Source organism: Caretta caretta, chromosome 5 (genome assembly GCF_965140235.1).
Source record: "Caretta caretta isolate rCarCar2 chromosome 5, rCarCar1.hap1, whole genome shotgun sequence".
Lineage (NCBI taxonomy): Eukaryota > Metazoa > Chordata > Testudines > Cheloniidae > Caretta > Caretta caretta.
Window position 1 is genome coordinate 48,371,548 of NC_134210.1, and position 22,788 is coordinate 48,394,335.

Sequence of the window (22,788 nt, forward strand, 5' to 3'; positions counted from 1 at the left end):
AATTGAAAGGTCTTCTTGTTTAGCTCCTCTGTGGCCTTCTTGATAGTTTTGAAATGTGAGAGATTAAAATTATGCAGTTTATCTGTGCATAAAGTCAATAACTGGCATAAGCCTTTGCCTACAAAACTTTTTAATATCCCCAGTGGTGGATCCCGCTGTGGGAATTTCTGCCTTTCCACATTCCAATAGCAAGAACTGATGTAATCATGTTTTACTCATTCTTTATTTTTGAAGAATTTCATTTCTTATGTATTTTTATTCTTGTAATGCACTTTAATGGAGCTCAGGTGCACTGCCTTTTTAACATGATTTCTGACACTTCTAAAGTTAGGGCTTATATACCATGGTGCTGATTGCAGTATGCTATAAAATACCTATTCAGAGAGTCAAGATCCTCTATAATAGGGAAGAGATTTGTTTACATTTCAGAACTGACTACTCTACGGAGCTATACATCATAATTTTCATATATAATAATTTCCATTTTACTATGCTAATATCTATAATATTTAGTAATTTGGTTACCATTTTTTGCAGTGTTTTCTCTTTTGATGAAGTAACTTCTTTTATCCTCAGGCCAGTTCTGTCTTTCCTCTAAGTACTCCGTTATGTTCAAGTAGGCTTCATCTAGGCCAATGGGCATAAAACTAGGATCATATTCAACCAGTATTTCTCTAACCTTGATAAACACACAAAGAAAGTTTAAAGTTGTGCTGCAATAGCAAAACATGTTGGTGTGTATTAAAATGCAGTTGATACTTTTGCAATAACATGCATACCTTGCACATCCATTATGATCAATCAGTACCATTACTGTAAGTATTTATGAGGCAAATAATGTATTGATATGAAAAATTTATAAAACTTCTGTTTCTCATTTAAAAGCAGCAATAAGTCAGTATTACACACCAAAACAAAGAACAGGCTCTCTGAGCAATGCTCATTTTACTGAAGAGGTAGCTGTGATATATATGTTTAAGTGGCTATATACTCTCACATCATTAGGTTCCCAGGACACTGTGGTAACCATGTGAAAAAAGTTCAAGAGGCTTGTAAGTTTATCAGAAACTTGGGATGCGTATGTGGTCTAATTCAGTTTTTCATGCTGTGCTGTGATTTGCATTGATATCTGAAGGATATAATACATTTAATTTAACATATGGAAAACTGATTGCCCAAGAGAAGAAAGCTTTAACCATAGGAAAAATAAAATGATGTAGCTGACAGCTTGAGGATATTTTAGTGTAGTTGTTGAGGACAATAGGCAATGCTTAGTGCTAGTTATATTCCTACCAATAATCACACAGCTCATTTTAGTTAATTTACATACTGCAATTCTTTTGATAAAATACAGAAAAGTTTTGTGGTTTCTTACACCTAAGAAGTTATAATTCATTGCTCTGACCACACTAACACTAACACCACTCTTACATAAGTGGTGTGTAAAAGTACTACTTTTTCAATCTGATAGTGACATTTCTTTGTATTAAAGAAATTTACTGTTTATTTAATGGATATGACCTTAAAACCCATTTATGTCTATCAGATCTTCATCTCCCCAAACCACTCACAGTGGTCATCTCTTGTTTAAATATTCTTTTGAAGATCTTATAAAATGCAAATCTTAGAATAAATCCTCAAAATAAAATTCTGATACCTATTTCTGTAGTTTTAAATGCTTCATTTTCACTATAAAATACTTGAGAATTCTTAGTAAAATTTTGTGATTTAAATCTTCAAGGACAGTCGTAGGTTCTTCCTCTTCTTGAAAGTGACTAAAACATAGCCTTCCCAACGAGTTTTGATTGCTAATGTGAAATCAGTTCGCTATTTTCAATCCAGGTCTGAGTAAAAATGGTATAAATATAATAAAAACAACCACAACAAATGAGAGGAAATGGAAATTTTCAAGAGGGGGCCAAGGCCTAAGGGCATAATCCTGCACCACTGAAGTCAATGGAAGATCTGCCATTGACTTCAGTGGATATAACATCAGGCCCTAAATGGGTCTGTACACTGATCCATACTATTACCAAAAGAGTGATCCCTACACATCAGATTTCAGGCTCTGGACTGGCACTCAGGAGATCTAGATTAAATTTCTGGCTCTGCCACGGAGGCCATGGGCAAGCAATTAGTCTTGCTGAGCCTCAGTTCTTCATCTGTAAAATGGGAACAACGCTGCCTCCTTCCTCCTAATCTTTGGAATCAATGGAAGGTGCAACAATTTGTATATGGGGAAGTCTGGCCTCATTATATCAAATGCTCCCTTAATGGAATGGGCCAGGATCGGGCCAGATGGCTACAGGAGAGTGATAGAAGGCAGATATATTAGCCCCAGGTTAAATAGGTCCCTTTTCCCTGGGCAAGGTAACAGGGAAGGTTCCAGAACAATAAGGAACTTTCTAGAAACAATTAAGGCAGACAGGCTGATTAGAATACCTGCAGCCAATCAAGAAACTGCTAGAATCAATTAAGGCAGGCTAATCAGGGAACCTGGGTTTAAAAAGGAGCTCACTTCAGTTTGTGGTGCATGCGAGGAGCTAGGAGCAAGAGGCGCCAGGAGCTGAGAGTGAGAAGGCATACTACCGGAAGACTGAGAAGGACAAGCATTATCAGACATCTGGACGAAGGTCCTGTGGTGAGAATAAAGAAGGTGTTGGGCGGAGGTCATGGGGAAGTAGCCCAGGGAGTTGTAGCTGTCACGCAGCTGTTACAGGAGCCACTGTAGACAGCTGCAATCCACAGGGCCCTGGGCTGGAACCCGGAGTAGAGGGTGGGCCCGGGTTCCCCCCATCCCTCTATCCCCCCAACTCCCTACTTGATACCGGAGAAGTTGAACTGGACTGTGGGTTCCACCAGAGGGGAAGGTCTCTGGCCTGTTCCCCAATCCACCAGGTGGATCAGCAGAAACTGCGGGGATTGTTCTTCCTTTCCCCATGCTGGCCAGTGATGAGGCTAACTGCGTGAATGGCAGATTTGAGCCATGAAAGTGGCCAAACTGAGGGCTGCCGTGAACCTCTGAGGTGAGAAAATCCGCCAGTAAGCGCAGGACCCACCAAGGCAGAGGAGGAACTTTGTCATAGGAAATAATATCTGAAGTGCCAATAATAAAAGAACATAAAAATATATACAGATCTTCAACTATTTTACCCTTATCCACAAGACAAACTGTAATACAAGACTACATCCATATCCTGAGGTCCTGATTACACCATAAACAAGACCAATTCGTTCTCAAAACCACATATTTATATAATATACATTATATTCATAAAATGGAACTGAAGAACCTCAAATATAATTAACATCAGTGTTTAGTTTACCAGTAATCTTGTAAAGTGAAAAAAACACACTATTTTTTGTAGATCTTGGGTCAAATTCATCCCTGCTGTAACTCATCTGAAATTAATGGATTTACACCAACAATTAATTTGCCTCAACATCTACAGAATATATTTCATCTTTCTTCATACAAGGTTATATGTATTCTAAATACTTTTGCGGATGTTAATCCAAACTGAGCTTTTGCAACTCTCTCATATGAATCTTTAAGATTATAATCTAAACCAATTTATTTAAATCTTAAAAGAACACAAAGTATCTAAACATATACAGGTTTCAGAGTAGCAGCCGTGTTAGTCTGTATTCGCAAAAAGAAAAGGAGGACTTGTGGCACCTTAGAGACTAACAAATTTATCTGAGCATAAGCTTTCGTGATCCGATGAAGTGAGCTGTAGCTCACGAACGCTTATGCTCAAATAAATTTGTTAGTCTCTAAGGTGCCACAAGTACTCCTTTTCTTTAAACGTATACAGTTATTCATCATAATATATTAATTACATGCATGGGGTTTTTTTTCCCTTAATGGAAAGGAATGTACCATACTTTTCTAGGGACAAGAAACAGTAATCACCTTTCCTTCCTCCTTAATTGTTTCCACTTTACTCCTCAGTCCATTCATTCTCTGGAAACAAATGTAGATGTCTTTTGAGCTCATTAATGCTCTTTGATTCAAGAGTTCTCCCAGGTAATTAGTATTCCATACGGTTATTATGGTATGAAGTAATTCTCTTTGCTCTCCCTATTTACCCCTAGTTTCCTAATTATTAGATTATGTGCTATGGTTTTGAATTTACCAATATAACAACATCATCTGTTCATTACATAATTTTGAAAACCTCTATTACCTTATCTCTATATGGAACCAGATTAGGGATGAATTTGTCCCTGTTGCCACAGAATGTTAATTTAAATGCTGTATTTAATTTACATTCAAAGCCATGTCTTGAAAATTTAACCTTTAAAATTAGCTTTTTTGAATCTTATGTACAAGTTTTGATTTACTGTTGTCTTAAAATCTAAAACAAAGTATGTACAGCTATTGGTTTGAGAGATGTTCTCGTTGAGTACTTACCTCTTTACTCACTTCTTCATACTTTTTGAAGTTTAATGGCACTATAGTAAGATGTGGGCATAGTTTCTTAGCAATAAATCCAGGCATGGCTGCACGTACCCCAAATCTCCGAGCATGGTAATTTGAAGTGGACTTAGCAAGGAAAAAATAGATGTAGCGTTAAATAATCATATCCTACAGTATACTTGTGAGTTTTAATACATGCAGCAATTTTAAAGATTGAAGTAAAAAGATATAGAGACAATGCTCTCGTCACAGAACATCCATCAAACTGCAGTAACCAGTTCCATTGTAGATTCAGTATGTTATGTTTCATTGTAATTTATTCGCATTATGAGAACTACATGATTTTAGGGACTGGTAACTGGACAGTTTTCATCTCTAGTTTGCGGGTTCAGATTAAGTCAATTTGTTAATTGATAAACTTATTTAACTGAAGTGTTTTCAGTTTTTGCAGATCTGCTTAGAGAGGCACTAACCCGGCATTTGTTAGAAACGTTAGCAAAGGGCACAGTATTGAGCAGGCCATAGACACTGTTCCCATTTGCCCCCAAAAGGTGGTCTCTCTAGAAGAGGAGTGAGTCAAATTGGCTGAACAGCATGGGGAAGCTTGTATGGCTGTTGTCTATGCCATTCTTGTTCCAGGGCTAAAGGACATCAGTCTCCTGTCAATCCAGCATCTTTCACATGCCCTTTAAACTATACTTCTCTTTCTTGCTTTGGAGATTAATTCCAATATTAATAACAAAAATTGAAATTAAATGGTCATCCAAGACAATATTAATTTTAAAAGTTAATAAAATTCCACTATGCTTGATATTTTTTATTAACTGAAGGCCTCCACTTTTAGTATACTCTGAGGAGCAGTAGGGCTCACTGAAATATGGGAAAAGGACTGAGACATGACATGCTGTGAGGCTATGTGGGAGACACATATCTGGAGATTGAATTATTTCCCAGGACTAGTTCCAGAGAAAGCAATAAACAAACTAAAGAAAGGTTAAGTTACTACTGCTTCTGCTCTATTCAGAGCCTATAGGCTTAATCTTGCAAGGTACTGAGCACCCTCAACTCTATTAGACCAGAAAAAATAAAAGCGCCACCAAAAAATCTGTTAAAATGGATAATATCTCTAAAGTAATGATAATTCTACACCCTGTTCGCTTCTATAGCATACTATATACAATGGATCAAATTCTAGGATGATATATTCCCCATGCAACTCCATTGACTGAATTTGATGTAAATCAGCACAAACCTTGGCCCAATATGTGCCACTCAAATTAATCATAATCCACATCAGCATCATTTTTAGAATCAGACAAAATAAATCCATTGGTTTATAAATAAATTCTAAAGGCTTTCTTGTATGCTTTAATGTAGTTTTCTTTTCACACTTAAATCGATGGGAATCTGCTAATAATGGGGTTGCCAGGTGTCCTGTTTTCGACCGGAATGCCCGGTCGAAAAGGGACCTTAGTGGCTGTGGTCAATACTGCTGATCGGGCTGTTAAAAGTCCATTTGGTGCGGGGCTGGCAGGCTCCTTACCTGTTTCGAGCAGCTCCCTGAAGTGGCATCCTGCTCCTAGACTTAGGAGCGGCCAGGGGGGCACTGTGTGCTGTCCCCACCCTGAGCGCTGGTTCCACAGCTCCCATTGTCCAGGAACCACGGCAAATGGGAGCTGCGGGGACAGCGCCTGTGGACAGGGGGAGTGTGCTGAGATTCCTGGCCGCCCCTGTGCCTAGGAGCCAGAGGGACATGCCAGCTGCTTCCCGGGAGTTGCCGGAAGTAAACACTGCCCAGAGCCTGCACCCCAACCCCCTACCCCAGTCCTGTGCCCCCCTCCTGCACCCCAACCTCCTGCCCCAGCCCGGTGAAAATGAGCTAGTGAGCAAGGGTGGGGGAGAGCGAGGGAGGGACGGAGGTTGGATGGAGTGGGCAGGGGTTCGGAAAAAGGGCGTGACAAGGGTGTTTGGTTTTCTGCCATTAGAAAGTTGGCAACCCTAGCTAATAATGAACAGTCAAGGACAAAAAAAGACTTCAAAATGCCGGTCTCATTTTACATATTTAAAATAATTTGAATCTAAGTAGTTTAAGTTCTAAGGATCTCCCTCAATTAGTATATCTTTTCATATTTTAATCAATAACAAAATGAATAAATTTTATTCCATGTAGGAGCTATACATTAGATTGGAGCTAAACATTAGACTGGCTTCTAATTTTGCCAACCAAAGTGTGCCCCGCAGAGCTCTACAGTTAAGCCTAGGGTGGCTCTAAACATCAAAATAAAGATACAGCACAAAGAGACTACAGGCCCCAACATGCAATTCTCCACCTTGAATTGAATGACCAGGCCAAGAGTTTATATGCTTAATAGACAACTTTTTCCTTTCTGTTACCTCTTCATAACTTAAAATTTTGCAAACTACCTTGTCCTTTGAAACGTAAAATCCAAATTTACACAGTAAGAAAACAAATATTTTTGCCATCTGTGTTATTTTTGTATGCATTTCTAATGTCCCTGTCACAGCAGTATCTTGTTTCTCTGAATCTTTACGTAATTTGGTCTTTGTATCAGCTTGACATTTGACCGTACCAGCATACTCATCGATCCCACAGCTATGGGTTTTTCCTTCAGCTCTGGATTGTCTCTCATTTCTACTGCTGCATAAAAGGCATCCATGTCAATGTGTACAATAGTGCAGCTGAGATCACGGCTCTGCTCTAGCTCCAGCACAAGTTTGTCAGCCTGTACAAAAGTGTATAAAACGTACACAAACACAGAAATTACAGAAATATATTAGTCTGGCCAAGGTGCCACAGTCCAAACAATCCTAAAAGAAAACCCTTGTCACATAGTAAAAAGGAGAAAAAATAGTTACTCACTTTTGAGTACTCACTGTTCTTCGAGATGTGTTGCTCATATCCATTCCAGTTAGGTGTGCGCGCACCACGTGCACAGTCATCGGAAAGATTTCCCTTGGCGGAACCCGTCGGGTTGGCTGTGGAGCCCCCTGGAGTGGTGCCTCTATGGCGCTCAATATATGACCCTGCTGACCTGGCGCCTCCTCAGTTCCTTCTTGCCAGTTACTTTGACAGAGGGGAAGGCGAATGGGTCTGGAATGCACATGAGCAACGCATCTCTAAGAACAATAGTTGCGAGAACGTGAGTAACCATTTTTCCTTCTTCGAGTGCTTGCTCATATTGATTCCAGTTAGGTGTCTCCAACCCCTACCTTGGAGGTGGGGTCAGAGTTATGGAATGACAGACTGGAGCACTGCTCTACCAAAGGCTGCATCATCTCTACCATGCTGGGTTATAGTGTAGTGAATGGCAAATGTATGCACCGATGACCATGTCGCCGCCTTGCAGATTTCTTGGATTGGCACCTGGGCCAGGAACGCTGTTGATGAGGCCTGTGCCCTCGTGGAATGGGCCGTGAGAGCCCGGGCTCGAAAGTTGCCCAATTCGTAGAAATTGCAGATACGGGAGGTAATTCACAATGAGATCCTCTGCAACGAGGCCAGGAGACCTTTCATGTGATCTGCTACCACCACGAATAATTAGTTCGACTTCCGGAATGGCCTTGCATGGTTGATATAAAAGGCAAGCGCCCATCGAATGTCCAGAGAGTGGAGGCATTGCTTTTGGTTATTCGCATGGGGTTTAGGGTAAAACATAGGCATGAAAATGGCCTGGTTAGAGTGAAATTGGGACACCACCTTTGGAAGGAAAGCCAGATGAGGCCTGAGCTGCACCTTATCCTTAAAGAAAACCATGTATGGAGGATCAGAGGTGAGGGCCTTGAGCTCCGAAACCCTCCTTGCTGAAGTAATGGCAACCAGAAAAACAACCTTCCATGGTAGATACAGAAGTGAGCAAGTTGCCAACGGTTCAAATGGTGGTCCCACTAGTTGAGGTCCCATGCAGGGATCAGTTGGCTAGAGGTGCTCCAGGCCCTAGAGGAAGTGGCCTACCATGGGGTTGGCAAAGATGGAGCGCCCAGCCATTCTCAGGTGGAATGCAGAGATAGCTGCCAGGTGCACCTTGATGGACGAAGCAGCCAGACCTTGCTGCTTGAGCTTCAGCAGGTCCAGGAGGACAGGAATGGGGGCCTGCAATGGTGGAGAATGGCCCTGGGAGCACCAGATCGCAAACCGTTTCTATTTTGCCTGATAGGTGGCCCAACTGGAGGGTTTCCTGCTATCGAGCAGAATTTCCCTGACCACCTCTGAGCACAGGAGCTCCATGGAATTTAGCCATGAAGCTTCCAGGCCGTGAGGTGGAGAGACTGGAGGTCTGGGTGACGAAGGCGACCATGATCTTGGGTAATCAGGTACGGGATCAGTGGCAGCGTGATTGGAGTGTCTACCAAGAGGTCCAGGAGCGTGGTGTATCAGTGTTGTCATGGCCACGCTGGAACCACCAGGATGACTGCCACCTTGTCCCTGCGGACTTTGAATAGGATCTTGTGCACGAGAGGAAGCGGTGGGAACACATACATGAGATGATCCGACCATGGAGGAGGAAGGTGTCCGCAAGGGAGCCCTGACTGTGGTTCCAGAAGGAGCAGAACCTTGGGCACTTCCTGTTGCTCCAAATGGTGAAGAGACTGATACGGGGAGTTCCCCACCTCTGGAAGATGGTAAGAATGACATCCGGCCAGATAGACCACTTGAGGTTGTGGAACGATCTGCTGAGGTAGTCCACCAGCTCGTTCTGTGATCTTGGGAGATATGTCGCCTCCAGGTGGATAGAGTGGGCTATGCAGAACTCCCACAGCTGGAGGGCTTCCTGACAGAGGGGAGAGAAACGGGCCCCACCCTGCTTGTTTATGTAAAATGCTGCAGTTGTGTTGTCCGTCATGACTCTCACACATTGACACATCAAGCGAGCCTGGAAGGTGTGGCACACTAGCCGAACCGCTCTCAACTACTTGATGTTGATGTGGAGTGAGAGCTCATCTTGAGACCAGAGTCCCTGAGTCTGAAGGTCCCCCAGGTGTGCGTCCCACCCCAGTGCCAACGCATCCGTTACCGGGGACAGGGAGGGCTGAGGTCTGTGGAAGGGGACTCCCTTGCACACATCTGGTTGATTGAGCCACCAGCCCAGGGACTGGAGGAAGTGACGTGGAAGAGTAACCACCGAGTCCAGACTGTCATGTCCTGGGCAAAACTATGATACGAGCCAAATCTAGAGAGATCTGAGATGCATCCTGGTATGCTGTACCATGTACGTACAAGATGCCATGTGACCAAGTAGCCTCAGGCAGGCCCTTGCTGTGGTGGTAGGGTACCGTCTGAGACATTGTATGAAGTCCGAGATAGTCAGAAAACGGGCCTCTGGCAGGAATGCTCTGGCATGACCTGAGTCCAGTACTGCCCCGATAAACTCTACACTTTGAGTGGGTATCAGGGTCGACTTGCTCTCGTTGAGAAGAAGGCCCAACCTGTTGAACGTGGACCTCATGATGCGTATCTGCTCTTCTACCTGGTCCCTGGAGTGCCCCGGGAGCAGCCAGTCATCAAGGTATGGATATACCTGCACCTGTCTCTGCCGAAGAAAGGCGGCAATGACCAACATGCACTTGGTGAACACCTGAGGGGCTGTGGACAGGCTGAAGGTGAGAACCTTAAACTGGAAGTGGTTGTGATTGAGGTATCATCTGTGAGCAGGACATATGGATATATAAAAATACACGTCCTTGACACTGAGGGCGGCGTACCAATCTCCCGGATCCAGAGAAGGAATTATGGAGTTCAGGGAGACTATGCAGACTTCAGCTTCACCATGAATCTGTTGAGGCCCCGCAGGTCCAGAATGGGTCTGAGACCCTCTTTGGCTTTGGGGATTAGGAAATATTGGGAATAGAATCCCTTGCCCCTTAGCTCCTGAGGAACCTCCTCCACTGCCACTGTGGTAGCCCTGAAGTAGAAGTCCCCACCACCACCTTCTCTGGAGAGGACAACGAGGATGCAAGCAGGGGAAAAAGGACTATCCTGGACCTCTTAGTCCATTGGGATCTCCTGCCCAGCTTCCTGTTCCGGGTCAGCTATCACCGGGTCCACTGACAGAGCAGGGGTTGGTTCCGGGGGAAGCACTGAGGCCAGAGTCCCGTCAGCACCCCACGGGGCAGAGTGGCTGTCTGAAGCCGCTGGCAACCTGGGTTCGGATAGCACCGACCAGGAGCCCTTGGACAAAGTACCCTGGGCCTGGTGATATGCCCAGGGGGTCCAAAAGGGCAACTGTGCGGGTCCCTGCCATTGCACCAGTCATGGCATTGTGCCCACATCGGGACGTCTATGTGCCAACCGGTGCAGGCTCTGGCGTGAGTATCTGGATTCTGTCTCCAAGCCCAAAGATGAGGACCAGGATCTTGATGGCCATGGTGGTGCCAAGCAGAGCTGGGCCAGTGAGCAGTGCCGCGAGGATGGGGAAGAGTGCCCAGATCAGGATCGATGCCGGGATCGGGAGCAGTGCAATGATGACAACTGGTGCCGAGACCTCGATTGCTGCCGTGGTGACTGGTGCCGAAAACAGGACTTCCCTCACATCGGGGATTGGTGCCAGGATAGTGATTGGTGCAGCAAGTCAGACTGGTGTCGCGAGTCCAACCGGTGCTGCAAGTCAGAGCAGTGCCAAGAGATGGATTGGTGCTGCGACTCAGAGCAGTGTCTCTGTGTTGTCGGTGAGCGGTGCTTTGGAGATGCAGGCAGACACAACATTGCCGGCTAGCCCTGTGACAGTGCTGCCTTCGTTGGCGCTAGGGGCTTGTCCCGGAGGGCTGGAGACTGCAGTGCGATCATGGCAAAGGTGTCTGGGGTGGATGGCAGCCCCACTTCTTCCAGCATATGGCTTGGGGAGTCCAATGGCACTGAACTCAACGATTCCCTTTGCGGGGCCTAAGTCAATGGTGCTGACTCCAAAGGTTCTGGCACCAGGTGCGCCTCCCTGAGGCGCGCCCCATTGGCCAACTCTGAAGGAGTGGGTCTCAAAGACTAAGATCCACTCCTACTCTGCTTCCGGTGCTGCTCCTGTGGGGCCAGGGACTGGGATCGGTGCCGGACAGTTCCCATCGGCTTTGGCAGCGGGGAGCAGCAGTGACGCAGGTCTCTATGCTCCAAGTCCTTCTGCGGTGTCGCATCTGCCACGGATGCTGGAGTGCTCCGCACCGTTGAACTTGGTGTCAGGTCTTGCCACGCTGAGGTGGATTGCGGTCTCAGAACTGCCTCCATAAGGAACTGTTTTAAACGGAAGTCCCACTCCTTTTTTGTTCTCGAGCAAAACCCTTTACAAATCCTGCACCTATTGGCCTGGTGCGCCTCCCCCAGACACTTTAGACAAACGTTGTGGGGGTCACCTGTCGGCATGGGCTTATTGCAGGACTTGCAAGGGGAGATAGGCAGTCGGGATGGAGGGGAAACCCACACAACCAACAGCTAAAAATACTAACACTAAAACTACAACAAACTGAAAGCTAGGAGAACTTTCTAAGCAAATCACCATAGTTCCAAGAACCATCACTGGTGGTAAGAACGAACTGAGGAGGCGCCAGGTTGGCAGGGTCATATTATGAGCGCCATAGAGGTGCCACTCCAGGGGGCACCACAGCCGACCCAACAGGTGCTGCTAGGGTAAAACTTTCTGACGACTGTGGTCGTGGCGCGCACACACCTAATTGGAATCTATATGAGCAAGCACTAGATGAAGAAAGCTTGTTTTTGCTGCAACCTGTTCTGTGGGGAAAGGAGGTAGCTAACAGATGGAAAGTGAAAAAGTCTGTCATATTTATACATATAAATGCAAGTACGTATAATATTCCACAAATATACAAGTTGTATTTATTGTTTACAGAACTACTTTTTAAAAAAACCTAAAGGTTTCTCCCCTCTCACTTAATTGTGCTCTCATGCTGCAACTTATTTGCTAAAAGGATCACTACTGAGTAATATGAGATTCCCCCCTTCCTTCTGGTTTGCGCTGAGCCATTTTGTTTGAACACTGAAAGACCACAATGCGGAATCAAATTAAGCTCTTCCACATAGCAATACCCAGCACATATCCTAGTTCAGTGCGTTGGGCTGGTCAAACTGGTTTGTATAAAATGTAAGGCACCAGTGGGAAGGGTAGAAGGTGAGGAATTCAAATAACAACAGAAGAAATATTTGAAAAAATAATGAAAAGAGCATGATACAATATATAGAAGAAAAACAAGTAATTACGTTTAAATCCTCCAGGACTCAGCTATTTTCATTGTAATATCAATTAAGCAAGGGCTAATATCCATGTAAAATTATCAAAAGGCATTTCTCTACATTTTAATTAATTTTTTTCTCCTTTGTTAGTTCTGATCTCATATTCTACGAACTATAGTAGGTTATTCTCAAACTCAAATGATCTTTAATTACTTGAATTTATATTGCCTCCCATACCCTCAGTCACACAATTTAATCTGTATTTCCAGATATTGTCTTTATACAAAACTTTTGTTTTTCCCCAAACTGCATTACTAGCATAATCTCATATCTAATGATTCACTAGTATCTTATGCACATATAAAAATAGAGATGGAAACCCCTTTAAGCTAGTCACGAATTAAAATGATGATTATTTAAAATAGCAACAGCAGCTCATTAAAGGAAACAGTAAAACAAAAGCTTTGTAGATGTATTTCTGAGAACCATGTTTGTCTGTAACCAGATGTCCCTACTAAAACTGAAGACAGTTAAAGACTAGTTTCTCAGAGGTAAACCAGGTGCATAAGTTTAAAAATTATGTAGCATTCTTTTTTGAAAGAAAATTCTGATATGGAAGATTTAGGGGGTTTTCTATATATTTTATAGGGGAAAAGTGCTGAAAATATGGGCCATTAGTCTTTTAAAATTCTTACATTTTTATATTTATTTTTAGACAAATTGATTGAAGAAGTTATTGTGATTTGTTCTTGCCCAAAGATGTGATATAGACGCCGAAAAACTTTCTTAAGTAACATATATGAAATAAGAATTAAAGAACTTAATTTGGTGCCTATTTATGTTTGCAAAACTATCTGACAGAATGGAGAGAAACTAGGAGGGACTACTAATACCCTGTTACAAAGGGACAGCAATGTCATGCAGAGTTAAAAACTAAGCTAGAAACCAGCATCCATAAAAATGGCACCAATGGCTGTTGGCAATAGTGAATACAATTCAGAAGCTGGATACTTCTGAAAGTTTTAAATTAATCATAGTATTGAATAAATGAATATAAAAATATAGCTTTTATCCTTCACATTATGGATTATTGGAGAACTTCAGACACTTCTGAGTTGTGTAGTAGACGAGTCTCAACCAGCCATGAACAATTTATCCGAAGTGGGAACTTACTGCATATAGTATTGTATAGGAAAACTTGGCCCGACTAATAAACGATTTTATTTTATTTATAAAGCCAAATAAAATATTTTAAAATGCTAAAGGTAAGTTTTGAGGGGTTTACTTACTGCCCAAGAGTACTGAAGATGTTAGAGATTACTTTGGGACATTTGTGGTGATAAGTGCTCCTTTGCCCCTAGCTGGCTGCAGAGAAGGCTGTCTAAAATAAAGAAAAACAAACAGACAAAGAGTCCCACAGCAGGTGCAGGGTCTATTATATCAACAAAACACTAGAAAAAGGAGTATTATGTTGCAGACGCTATGGATTTATGTTGCTGCCATGTCCAGCATCACTGGGATACTGTCTAGCAAAAGGAATGGCTTTTTAGAAATCTTGTATATTACAGTATCAGCACTGAAAAGAACTGTCATGTTAGTGAGCACCCTAAAAGGGCCCAGTTTCCATCCCTCTACCATCCTATAAACTGATAAGACTTGAGCTGAAGATAAGAATTTACAGTGTTACACAGAAGCATGGAGCTTTTCATACTTCTGTAACTCTGCACAAGTTGTCTCCCCCTTACCAAGCTGAGGCAAATACTAGAGCAGGGCTTCTCACACTTCATTGCACCGCAATCCCCTTCTGACAACAAAAGTTACTGCATGACTCCAGGAACGGGGACTGAAGCCTGAGCCCTGTCACCCTGGACAGCAGGGCTGAAGCCCAACCCACATCGCCCTGTGGGGGAGGGGCAAAGCTTGAGGGCTTCAGCCCTGAGCAAGGGGACTGTAACCTAAACCCTGCCACCGAGGGCTGAAGCAGAAGCCTGAGCCCCACCGCCCAGGGCTGAATCCTTCTGGCTTCAACGTCCACCCTGGGTAGTGGGGCTTGGACTTTGGCTTCAGCCCCAGGCCCCAGCAAGTCTTATGCCAACCCTGGCGAATCCATTAAAACAAGGTCCCGACCCACTTTGGGGTCCCGACCCACAGTTTGAGAACTGCTGGACTAGAGCATCTGGTTACAGATCATAAGGAAGTGATATCAGAAAGTAAAAGAAAACATGGTTTCATGGGTAATACAGTTGAATGTTGCCTTGGAGAACTGCCTCTTTCAGAGAGTTCCTATGTGATGATAGGCAAGTCATTATCAAAAAAAAAAAAAGCTTTTCACAGGTGGTCACTAATTGCTTGTTCCTCATTTTCTGAGTACCCAACTTGATACCCTGTGGTCTGGTCTGCAGAAGTGTTGAGCACTCACATCTGCAAATGAAGTCACTGGGAGCTGCGTGTTAAACATATACAGTATGATATAATTCCAAGTACTCTGAAAAATCAAGTCCTAGGCATTCAGTGGTCAAATTGGGAACCCAAAATTAGTGGACTCTTTAACCTTAATTTCTCTGTGCCTTCATTTCCCACATGTAAAATGGGGATAATAATATGACCTGGGTGTTGTGAAAATAAATTCATCAATGTTTGTGAAGCACTCACATACTATAGTGATGAGCACCACAGAAAAAAATATGAGGAAATTAGTAATTCTGTATCCAGATCAGAGTTAGACTAGCATATGGTAAACAAGACATGGGGCCACATATTGAACAATGAAGATAAAACAAAATGTTGAACAGCTGCTCATTCAGTGAACACCGTCTATCCTGTGCACAGAATGAGGCAGGGATCACATTGAAAAAAGTAGTATGCAATCACGTAATTAAAGATTGAATTATACTGCATGTAAACAAAGAGACAAATTAAGGTGCTTGACTTAGCAACTTCAATGTTCTTTTGATGTGATTTTTGTATGCAATACTGTCTAGGGCCTGATAACATTGTCCAACACTACAGTATCTGAATACCTATGCAAAAGTGCTTCTTTTGGACCACAGAAACATTTCTTATATCCATAGTTTTCTCAGACTCTTTATTTTCTTCCACTGTATATGGATGTTCATAACCAAGGCCCTAATAAAGGAAACCAATTTTCTATTGTAGGCAATATGCACCTTTGGCCAGATTTTATATATATAAAACTTTGAAAACTTCAATGACACAATCATAGTAGTTAGCACGCAAAGATAGATAAATCACCAGCTGAAGTAATACGATAATCCTAGTGACATTTCTCCCTATCACTATAAACCATCTAACATAATACATGCATAAGCCAGGACTTTTTTTAAAAAATACACACAAAATGTTTAAGCCAAAATGACTACTCTGGTATTTGTTAAGAAAATTAATCAGTGAGTTTCATAGGAGTACATCATGAGCAATGGATTTTATTTATTAGTTGATTTGGTGTTTTCAGCACTGGGGGAAAGGAGTTCTTGTTTTAATTCCATTTTGTTCATACAAGAAATACTTCAAATAAAGAGTCTTATTATCTATTTAAATTTTCTTCTAACTAAATATAAATTTACACCATCAAAACATTATGCAGGGTTTAGTTGCACAATTGTTGCTAACATCAAATGGAACCAGGCAACTAACAACTTGTGCACTACCATGAAATTTTAGGACAGGCATCAATAATATACTCCTAAAAATTGTTATTCTCTCTCCTCTCAAAAAACTTCCCAAATTGGTTAGTACCTGTAGTTGTGCTTTCAGAAGCTGTTGGCTGGTAATTTTATCTTTTAGCTGCATCATTTTTTCAATTCGTTGGTTGACTTGTTGATCTTTCTTAAGCTCATTTTCATAAAATCTAGAACCCTATAAGAAAAATAAAAAGTTAAGATATATCTGAAAGTTCATTGTTTTCCTTATAATCTTACAATAACTGAACTACAGAAGAAGATGCAACTTGTCTGCTAACAACTCATTTAAATGGAAAAAACCAGCACTGAAATAAAATGGACAGTTGTTTCCAATCCTATCAGAGAAGCAGATACAGCCTTATGATATGCTGGGCTCTGTATATTTTAAGGATTTCTTACGCGTATTATATATATTTTGGATATTCATATAATTGAGGTATACACACAAAAGACAACTGTGGTACTCAGATTACATGAAGTTCATATTCTTCCTTCCCTCTGCCACTCAGAGTTTAATATACTTTTGAGGAAACCTGCATGGCACCAGCAAGGCGGGAACATGTCCTGATGTGATGATGATGCAATTCTAAAAACATTAGCTAGATCAGAGAGATGCCAAAATAACTCAAAAGAAATAAGTTACTTGTACTCTCTAGGCTATTTTCTGTTATATCTTGAAAGATATTGAATGCAAAAATTGAAAATTGACCTCAGGCATTTTTACTTTTCATGTGCAGCATTTCCTCATTGGTCCATATGGTCTCATCTGGAGAAAAATAATGCCATTGTGTAAGTCAATGGTACAACCTCATCTGGAATACTGCGCACAGTACTTGTCACCCAATCTCAGAAGGATATTGCAGAATTAGAAAGAGTTTAAAAGAGGGTGATGAGAATGTTCAGGGGTATGCAAAATCTCCATATGAAGAGAGATGGAAAAGACTGAGATTATTTGGAAAGGAAATGAATAAGAGGGGATATGATGAAGGTATAGAAAATAATAAATGAAATAGAGAAGGTAGATCAGGAACTTCTTTTCTCCCTGTCTCATAACACAGGAACAAGAGGGGATATTCAGTGAAAATAAAAGGGAGCAGAATCAAAACATATTAAATACTTTTTCACAGAATGTGTAGTTAGAGTACAACACTCGTTGCCACAGGATGCCATTGAGGCCAAGAATTTAATAAGATTCAGAGAGGAATGTAATCCAGTTTTATAACAGTTAATGCTAAAAAAAAGTATTGGAAGAGATATAAAACCTCATTCTTCAAAGTTTAAACCAATCTCTAACTAGCATATAGTAGGATGAACTTTCCTTCAGTATCAGGCATGCATGTAATCTTCTCTTCCCGCGATAAGTGAACATTAGGGATTGTGCTTACTGGAAAGAAAGTCCCATACTTTTTCTCATTGGTGCTAGTAGTAAATTTTTTACAGGTATTTAAGAGGTTGGTAAATGCTGTCAAGGAACTATGAAATTTGGGTTCCCTATATCTGTCTTGTAGCTCCTCACAGTAGTGATGCAATAAGATTGTGTTCCTTACAAGGGCTTTTTTGTTTGTTTTCTGGAGCGGCTGAAAAGGAAGAGAGATTTGGGAGAGTTCCATACAAGAATCTACAACTATAATACACCTGATACTTTACAGTTTGTTGATTTTTTCCCCCCAACAAATGTAGATTTTTAAAAGGGCATGAGACTTGTTCTCCTCATTTTATCTATTATTCACTTGGCTCCATCTCTCTCTCAACATAACGGCAGCAGCCGTAGCAGTTTTGCAGGAATTATTTCAACAAATACCAAATGGGATGTGTCTTACAAAGGATTATGGTTTGAGGAACTGCTGAACAGTAAGATCAGATGAAATATATGAAAAACTAAACCCTTTGTTTCATGCAAATATCCTTAGCACGGTGAAAAAATGGACAATACAAAAGCAGTCTGCAATAGCAGAATTGTTTTTTAATGCTATATTTTTCAAAGTTCTCCCTAAAGTATTAGCTCTTCCATAAAGCAACAGTACAACATTCATTATTTTACCATAATTGTTTAACAAAAAATCTAGGGCCAGATTGACCCCCCCCTTGTAATAGAATGCTGTGGGCGGGGAGGGGGGGTCACTCTGAGAGGTTACCCTTGCTCGGTTATCCCTAGATTGTCTGATGGGAGGACTCTGAAAACCTCATAGATTTGGGGCCTCTTCCCAAGTTCCAAAGGAGAGGTGCTGACAGGTACTGCACCACTGGCTGCTTTCGCTTCGAACACACCCTAAAAAGGACGTGTAGTCAGCCCTGAGGAGTTCTACTGAAAAAGTTTATACAACCGCAAACCATATTAACTTTTCCAGCAGATTCCCCAATGGTTGTGGGGAGGGTGATGAAAAGCAACCTTTCCTGTGTCACCCACATACAGAACAGAGGAGGCTGCCCCATTTATGCATGCAAAACTAAGAAATAAAAAAGTAAAAACCGAAGCATTAGTGAAAAAGGTTACACAAACGAACCTTGGTGGCCTCCATTATGATTTTATTGATTTTCTCTTTATCCAGTCCTTGCATTCCAGCCTTGTTATCATTGAGGCCCACTCTAAGCAGAAATCCACCATCATCAGAAGTGTTAACAACTTTCTTTGTGCTGTCCATAGCGCAACGCAGTGAGTGCTTTTTCAAACTTTAATAACCTAAAAGAGAATATAAGTTACATACGTCTTTCAAAACTCCAGTTGATGAATAATACAATTCCACAATCACTTTCAATTTTATTAGACACACCAAATACTGTGGTTTAATATGGAATTCTTCAAAGTAGCTCAACTACACACAGTCACCAAACAAAGAATAAACCTCAACTGTGTTAGTGTCTGAAGTACAGCTGCATGGGAAATGATTTATCATCCTGTGAAAATGTTCAAGATTCAGTAATTTTCCTCATTCTACATTGGGGCGAAAGAACATCAGAGAGAGACAGGAACATGAGCCTGGGGCTTCCACATCCCAGGTGAGTGCTCTAACCACTTGGCTATTAGCTACTCTGAGTGATTCCTCTTTATCTTGTTTTGACCAGAAATTCCATCCTGGACTTGAGAAACCTTCACATCAAAAATTTTGTCTAAACTGATACATTCCCACAAAAAGTTTAGTTTCCAACGAACTGGCATTTTCCAACCAAAAAACCTGTTTGAAAAATTTCCGACTAGCTTTATATCTGGTTCACTTGGTAACTTGGGCTCAAGCAAATGATAAGCATTTTAATATGGCCAAATGTCAAGTTACACGTCACGGTACAAAGAACATAGGCCATTCTTGCAGAAAGGAGGACTCAATTCTGGGAAACTCTGATTCTGAAAAAGACTTGGGGGTCATGGTGGACAAATATGAGTTTCCTGAACAATACTGTAGCCAAATGGGCCAATGCAACTCTTGAATGCATAAACAGGGGAATTTCAAGTAGGATTAGAGGGGTTATTTTACCTCTGTATTTGGCCAGGTGTGACCGCCACTAGCATACTGTGTACAGTTCTACTATCCACAGTTCAAAAAGGATGTTAATAAAATGGAGAGGAAGTTCAGAGAAGAGCCATGATAAATGATTAAAGGATTGGAAAACATACCTTACAGTGATAGATTAAAGGAACTCAATCTAGTTTAACAAAGAGAAGGTTAAGGGGGGACTTGATCACAGTGTTTAAGAACCTATAAGGGGAATAAAATGGGTTCTTCAATCAAGCAGACAAAGATATAACAAGATGCAATGGCTGGAAGTTGACGCAAGACAAATTCAGACTGGAAATAAGGTGAACATTTCTTGACAGTGAGGGTAATTAACCATTGGAACAACTTCCTAAGGGTTGTGGTGGACTGTTCATCACTAGCCATTTTTAAACCAAATTTGGTTATTTTTCTAAAAGATATGTTGTCACTCAAACAGGAATTAATTCAGGGAAGCCCCATAGGGTTACCAACTTTCTAATTGCACAAAACCGAACACCCTTGCCCCGCCCTCTTCCCGGAGGCCCTGCCCCCATTCATTCCACTCCCCCTCCCTCCATTGCTTGCTCTCCTCCACCCTCAGTCACTTCCACTGGTGGGGCACGGGGTCGGTGTGCGGGAGGGCGTGAGGGTTCTGACTGGGGGTGCTGGCTCCGGAGTGGGGCCAGAAATGAGGGGTTCAGGGTGTGGGAGGGTCTCCAGACTGGGACAGGAGGTCGGGGTGCGAGACGGGGTGAGGGCTCCGACTGGGGGTGTGGGCTCTGGGGTGCGGCAGGGGGTCAGAGTGTTGGAGGAGGTTCAGGATGCAGGCTCCAGCCGGGTGGTGCTTACTTCCAGCAGCTCCTGGAAGCTGCCAGCATGTCCGGTTCTAGGCGGAGGGGCCAGAGGACTCTGCACACTGCCCACACCTGCAAGCGCCACCTGTGCAGCTCCCATTGGCCGCGGTTTCTCGTCAATAGGCGCTGCAAAGCCAATGTTCAGGGTGGGGGCAGTGCGCGGAAACCCTGTCGCTGCCCCTGCACTAGGAGCCGGACATGCAAGACACTTCTGGGAGCCACGTGGAGCCAGACTTAGCCCTGCTGCGCCACCAGACGGACTTTTAGCAGTTGAAATCCAGATGCCTGGCAACCCTAAAGCCCCATAGTCTGTTTGATACAGGAGGTCTGACTAAACAATCACAATAGTCCTTTCTGAGAGGTTTTGTTTACAAAATAAATAAATAAATAACACTGCCAATTTGAAGTAAAAAACATTCCTATGTGCAAAGCTTACTGCATTAAACTTACAGCTGTACAGAGGCTCTTTTTGTGACAGGCTATCTTTCCAGACTCATTGTAAAAATAAAATCAAACTGGCACTGCCCACCAGCATGTTAAATTTATTTTTTAAATGTAAATTAATAGATTTTAAGGCCAGAAGGGACAGTTATGATCATCTAGAGACCTGACTTCCTGCATGACACAGGCCACAAAACCTAAACTAGTAATTTCTACATCAAACCATAACTTCTGTTTGAGCTAGAGCATATCTTTTAGAAAGACATCCAGTCTTGATATAAAGACTTGAAGTGATGGAGAACCTACCATGTCCCTAGGAAAGTTATTCTATTTGTTCATTATCCTCATTGTTAATTTTTTTTTTCTTGTTTGAATTTGTCTAGCTTCAGCATCTAACCATTGGATCTCATTATGCTTATTTCTGCTAGTATTAAACAGCCATCTACTATCACTTGTTTCTTATCCATGTAGGTATTTGCAGATCATAAGCAAGTCACCCATAACCTTTACTTGGATACAGTAAGTTGATTGAGCCTCTTAAATCTCTCACTCTCAGCATGTTTTCCAGACCTCATGTCATTCTTCAATAAAATGTAAATGAAATGCTGCCCAAGCAACTGTCACATGACAAAATCTCCTTTTCAGTGGGTTAGCACAAAAAAAGCAGAGTTCTCAGAATGACAACTCAGCATGAGCTCAATAAATTAGAGAACATGTATTTATTATCGGAAGAGGGTATAAAGGCAGCTCCCTCCTACTGCTGATTAAAAAAACAATTTCATCTTCTCTCCCAGGCAAGGAGCACCCATCTCCTTAACTTCCTCTCAGTTACTTCCGCAGTCAAGGGTCCTTTCTGTCTGATAGGAGCCACACCCCTTCAAGAGCTGTCTCTCAATGTGCTGCACACCCAGACCCAGTTACCACAGTAACTCTATTGCACAACAATGGTGTGACATTGCACTCTATATGATTTTATAAAAATATGCTAATGAGTGTGAATATAATGTAACTGGAATATGCTTCATGCAAAAGGTCTCTTGTAAGGTATCATTACAAAGCTTATGATCTACTGAGCATGGTCATCCTATTTGTATAACTGTATCACTCTTGTACCTTAAACTAGAAATATGAAATATAACTCTGAGGTCCTATTGTAGTTATGCAAAGTGTGGGCCATTAATGGTAGTTTGGAATCTTAATGGCTCCCATTAACCAGGACAATTGACTGTAGATGGCTCTGTTTTAGTTGTAAGTCTTCCTGTATACCTGTGGGCTGGCAAATGGGTAATGAAGTCTTACAGTGACATGTGATGTCACCTGAACTGGAATCCATCTTTAACCTGGTGCTTTTCCATTGAGAAGGAGGGGTGGGAACCCAGAGGGACAAAGGATTCCCACCTTATGCAAAAGATATATAAGTGGCTGGCACAGAACAAATGAGGCGGTGGCCATCATGAGAAATCCCCTAGCTACCACTTGAGCTGGAACAAGGGCTGTACCAGGGGAAAGGATTGTGCCCAGACTAGGAAGGCGTCCAGTCTGTGAAAGAAACTTATTGAAACATCTCTGAGGGTGAGATTTTATCTGTATTCAGTTTTATTACTGTACTAGACTTAGACTTGTGTGTTTTGTTTTATTTTGCTTGGTAATTCACTTTGTTCTGTCAGTTACTACTTGAAACCACTTAAATCCTGCTTTCTGTATTTAA

The 22,788-nt window shown here is 42.1% G+C and overlaps 1 protein-coding gene across 4 annotated transcripts in view; it reads right to left on the bottom strand.

Annotated features, from left to right (window-relative positions):
• The window catches only part of POLK (DNA polymerase kappa), a 66,619-nt gene that overhangs the window by 27,681 nt on the left and 16,150 nt on the right, over positions 1-22,788 (bottom strand). For all 4 annotated transcript variants that reach the window (XM_075128524.1, XM_075128525.1, XM_075128523.1 and 1 more), the window contains exons 2-6: positions 18,820-18,995; positions 16,371-16,490; positions 7,015-7,167; positions 4,418-4,549; positions 526-679 (exon numbers count right to left, since the gene is read on the bottom strand). In XM_075128524.1, coding sequence (XP_074984625.1) covers positions 526-679; positions 4,418-4,549; positions 7,015-7,167; positions 16,371-16,490; positions 18,820-18,957 — 697 coding nt within the window. In that variant the 5' untranslated portion in view covers positions 18,958-18,995. The remainder of the gene's footprint in view (positions 1-525; positions 680-4,417; positions 4,550-7,014; positions 7,168-16,370; positions 16,491-18,819; positions 18,996-22,788) is intronic.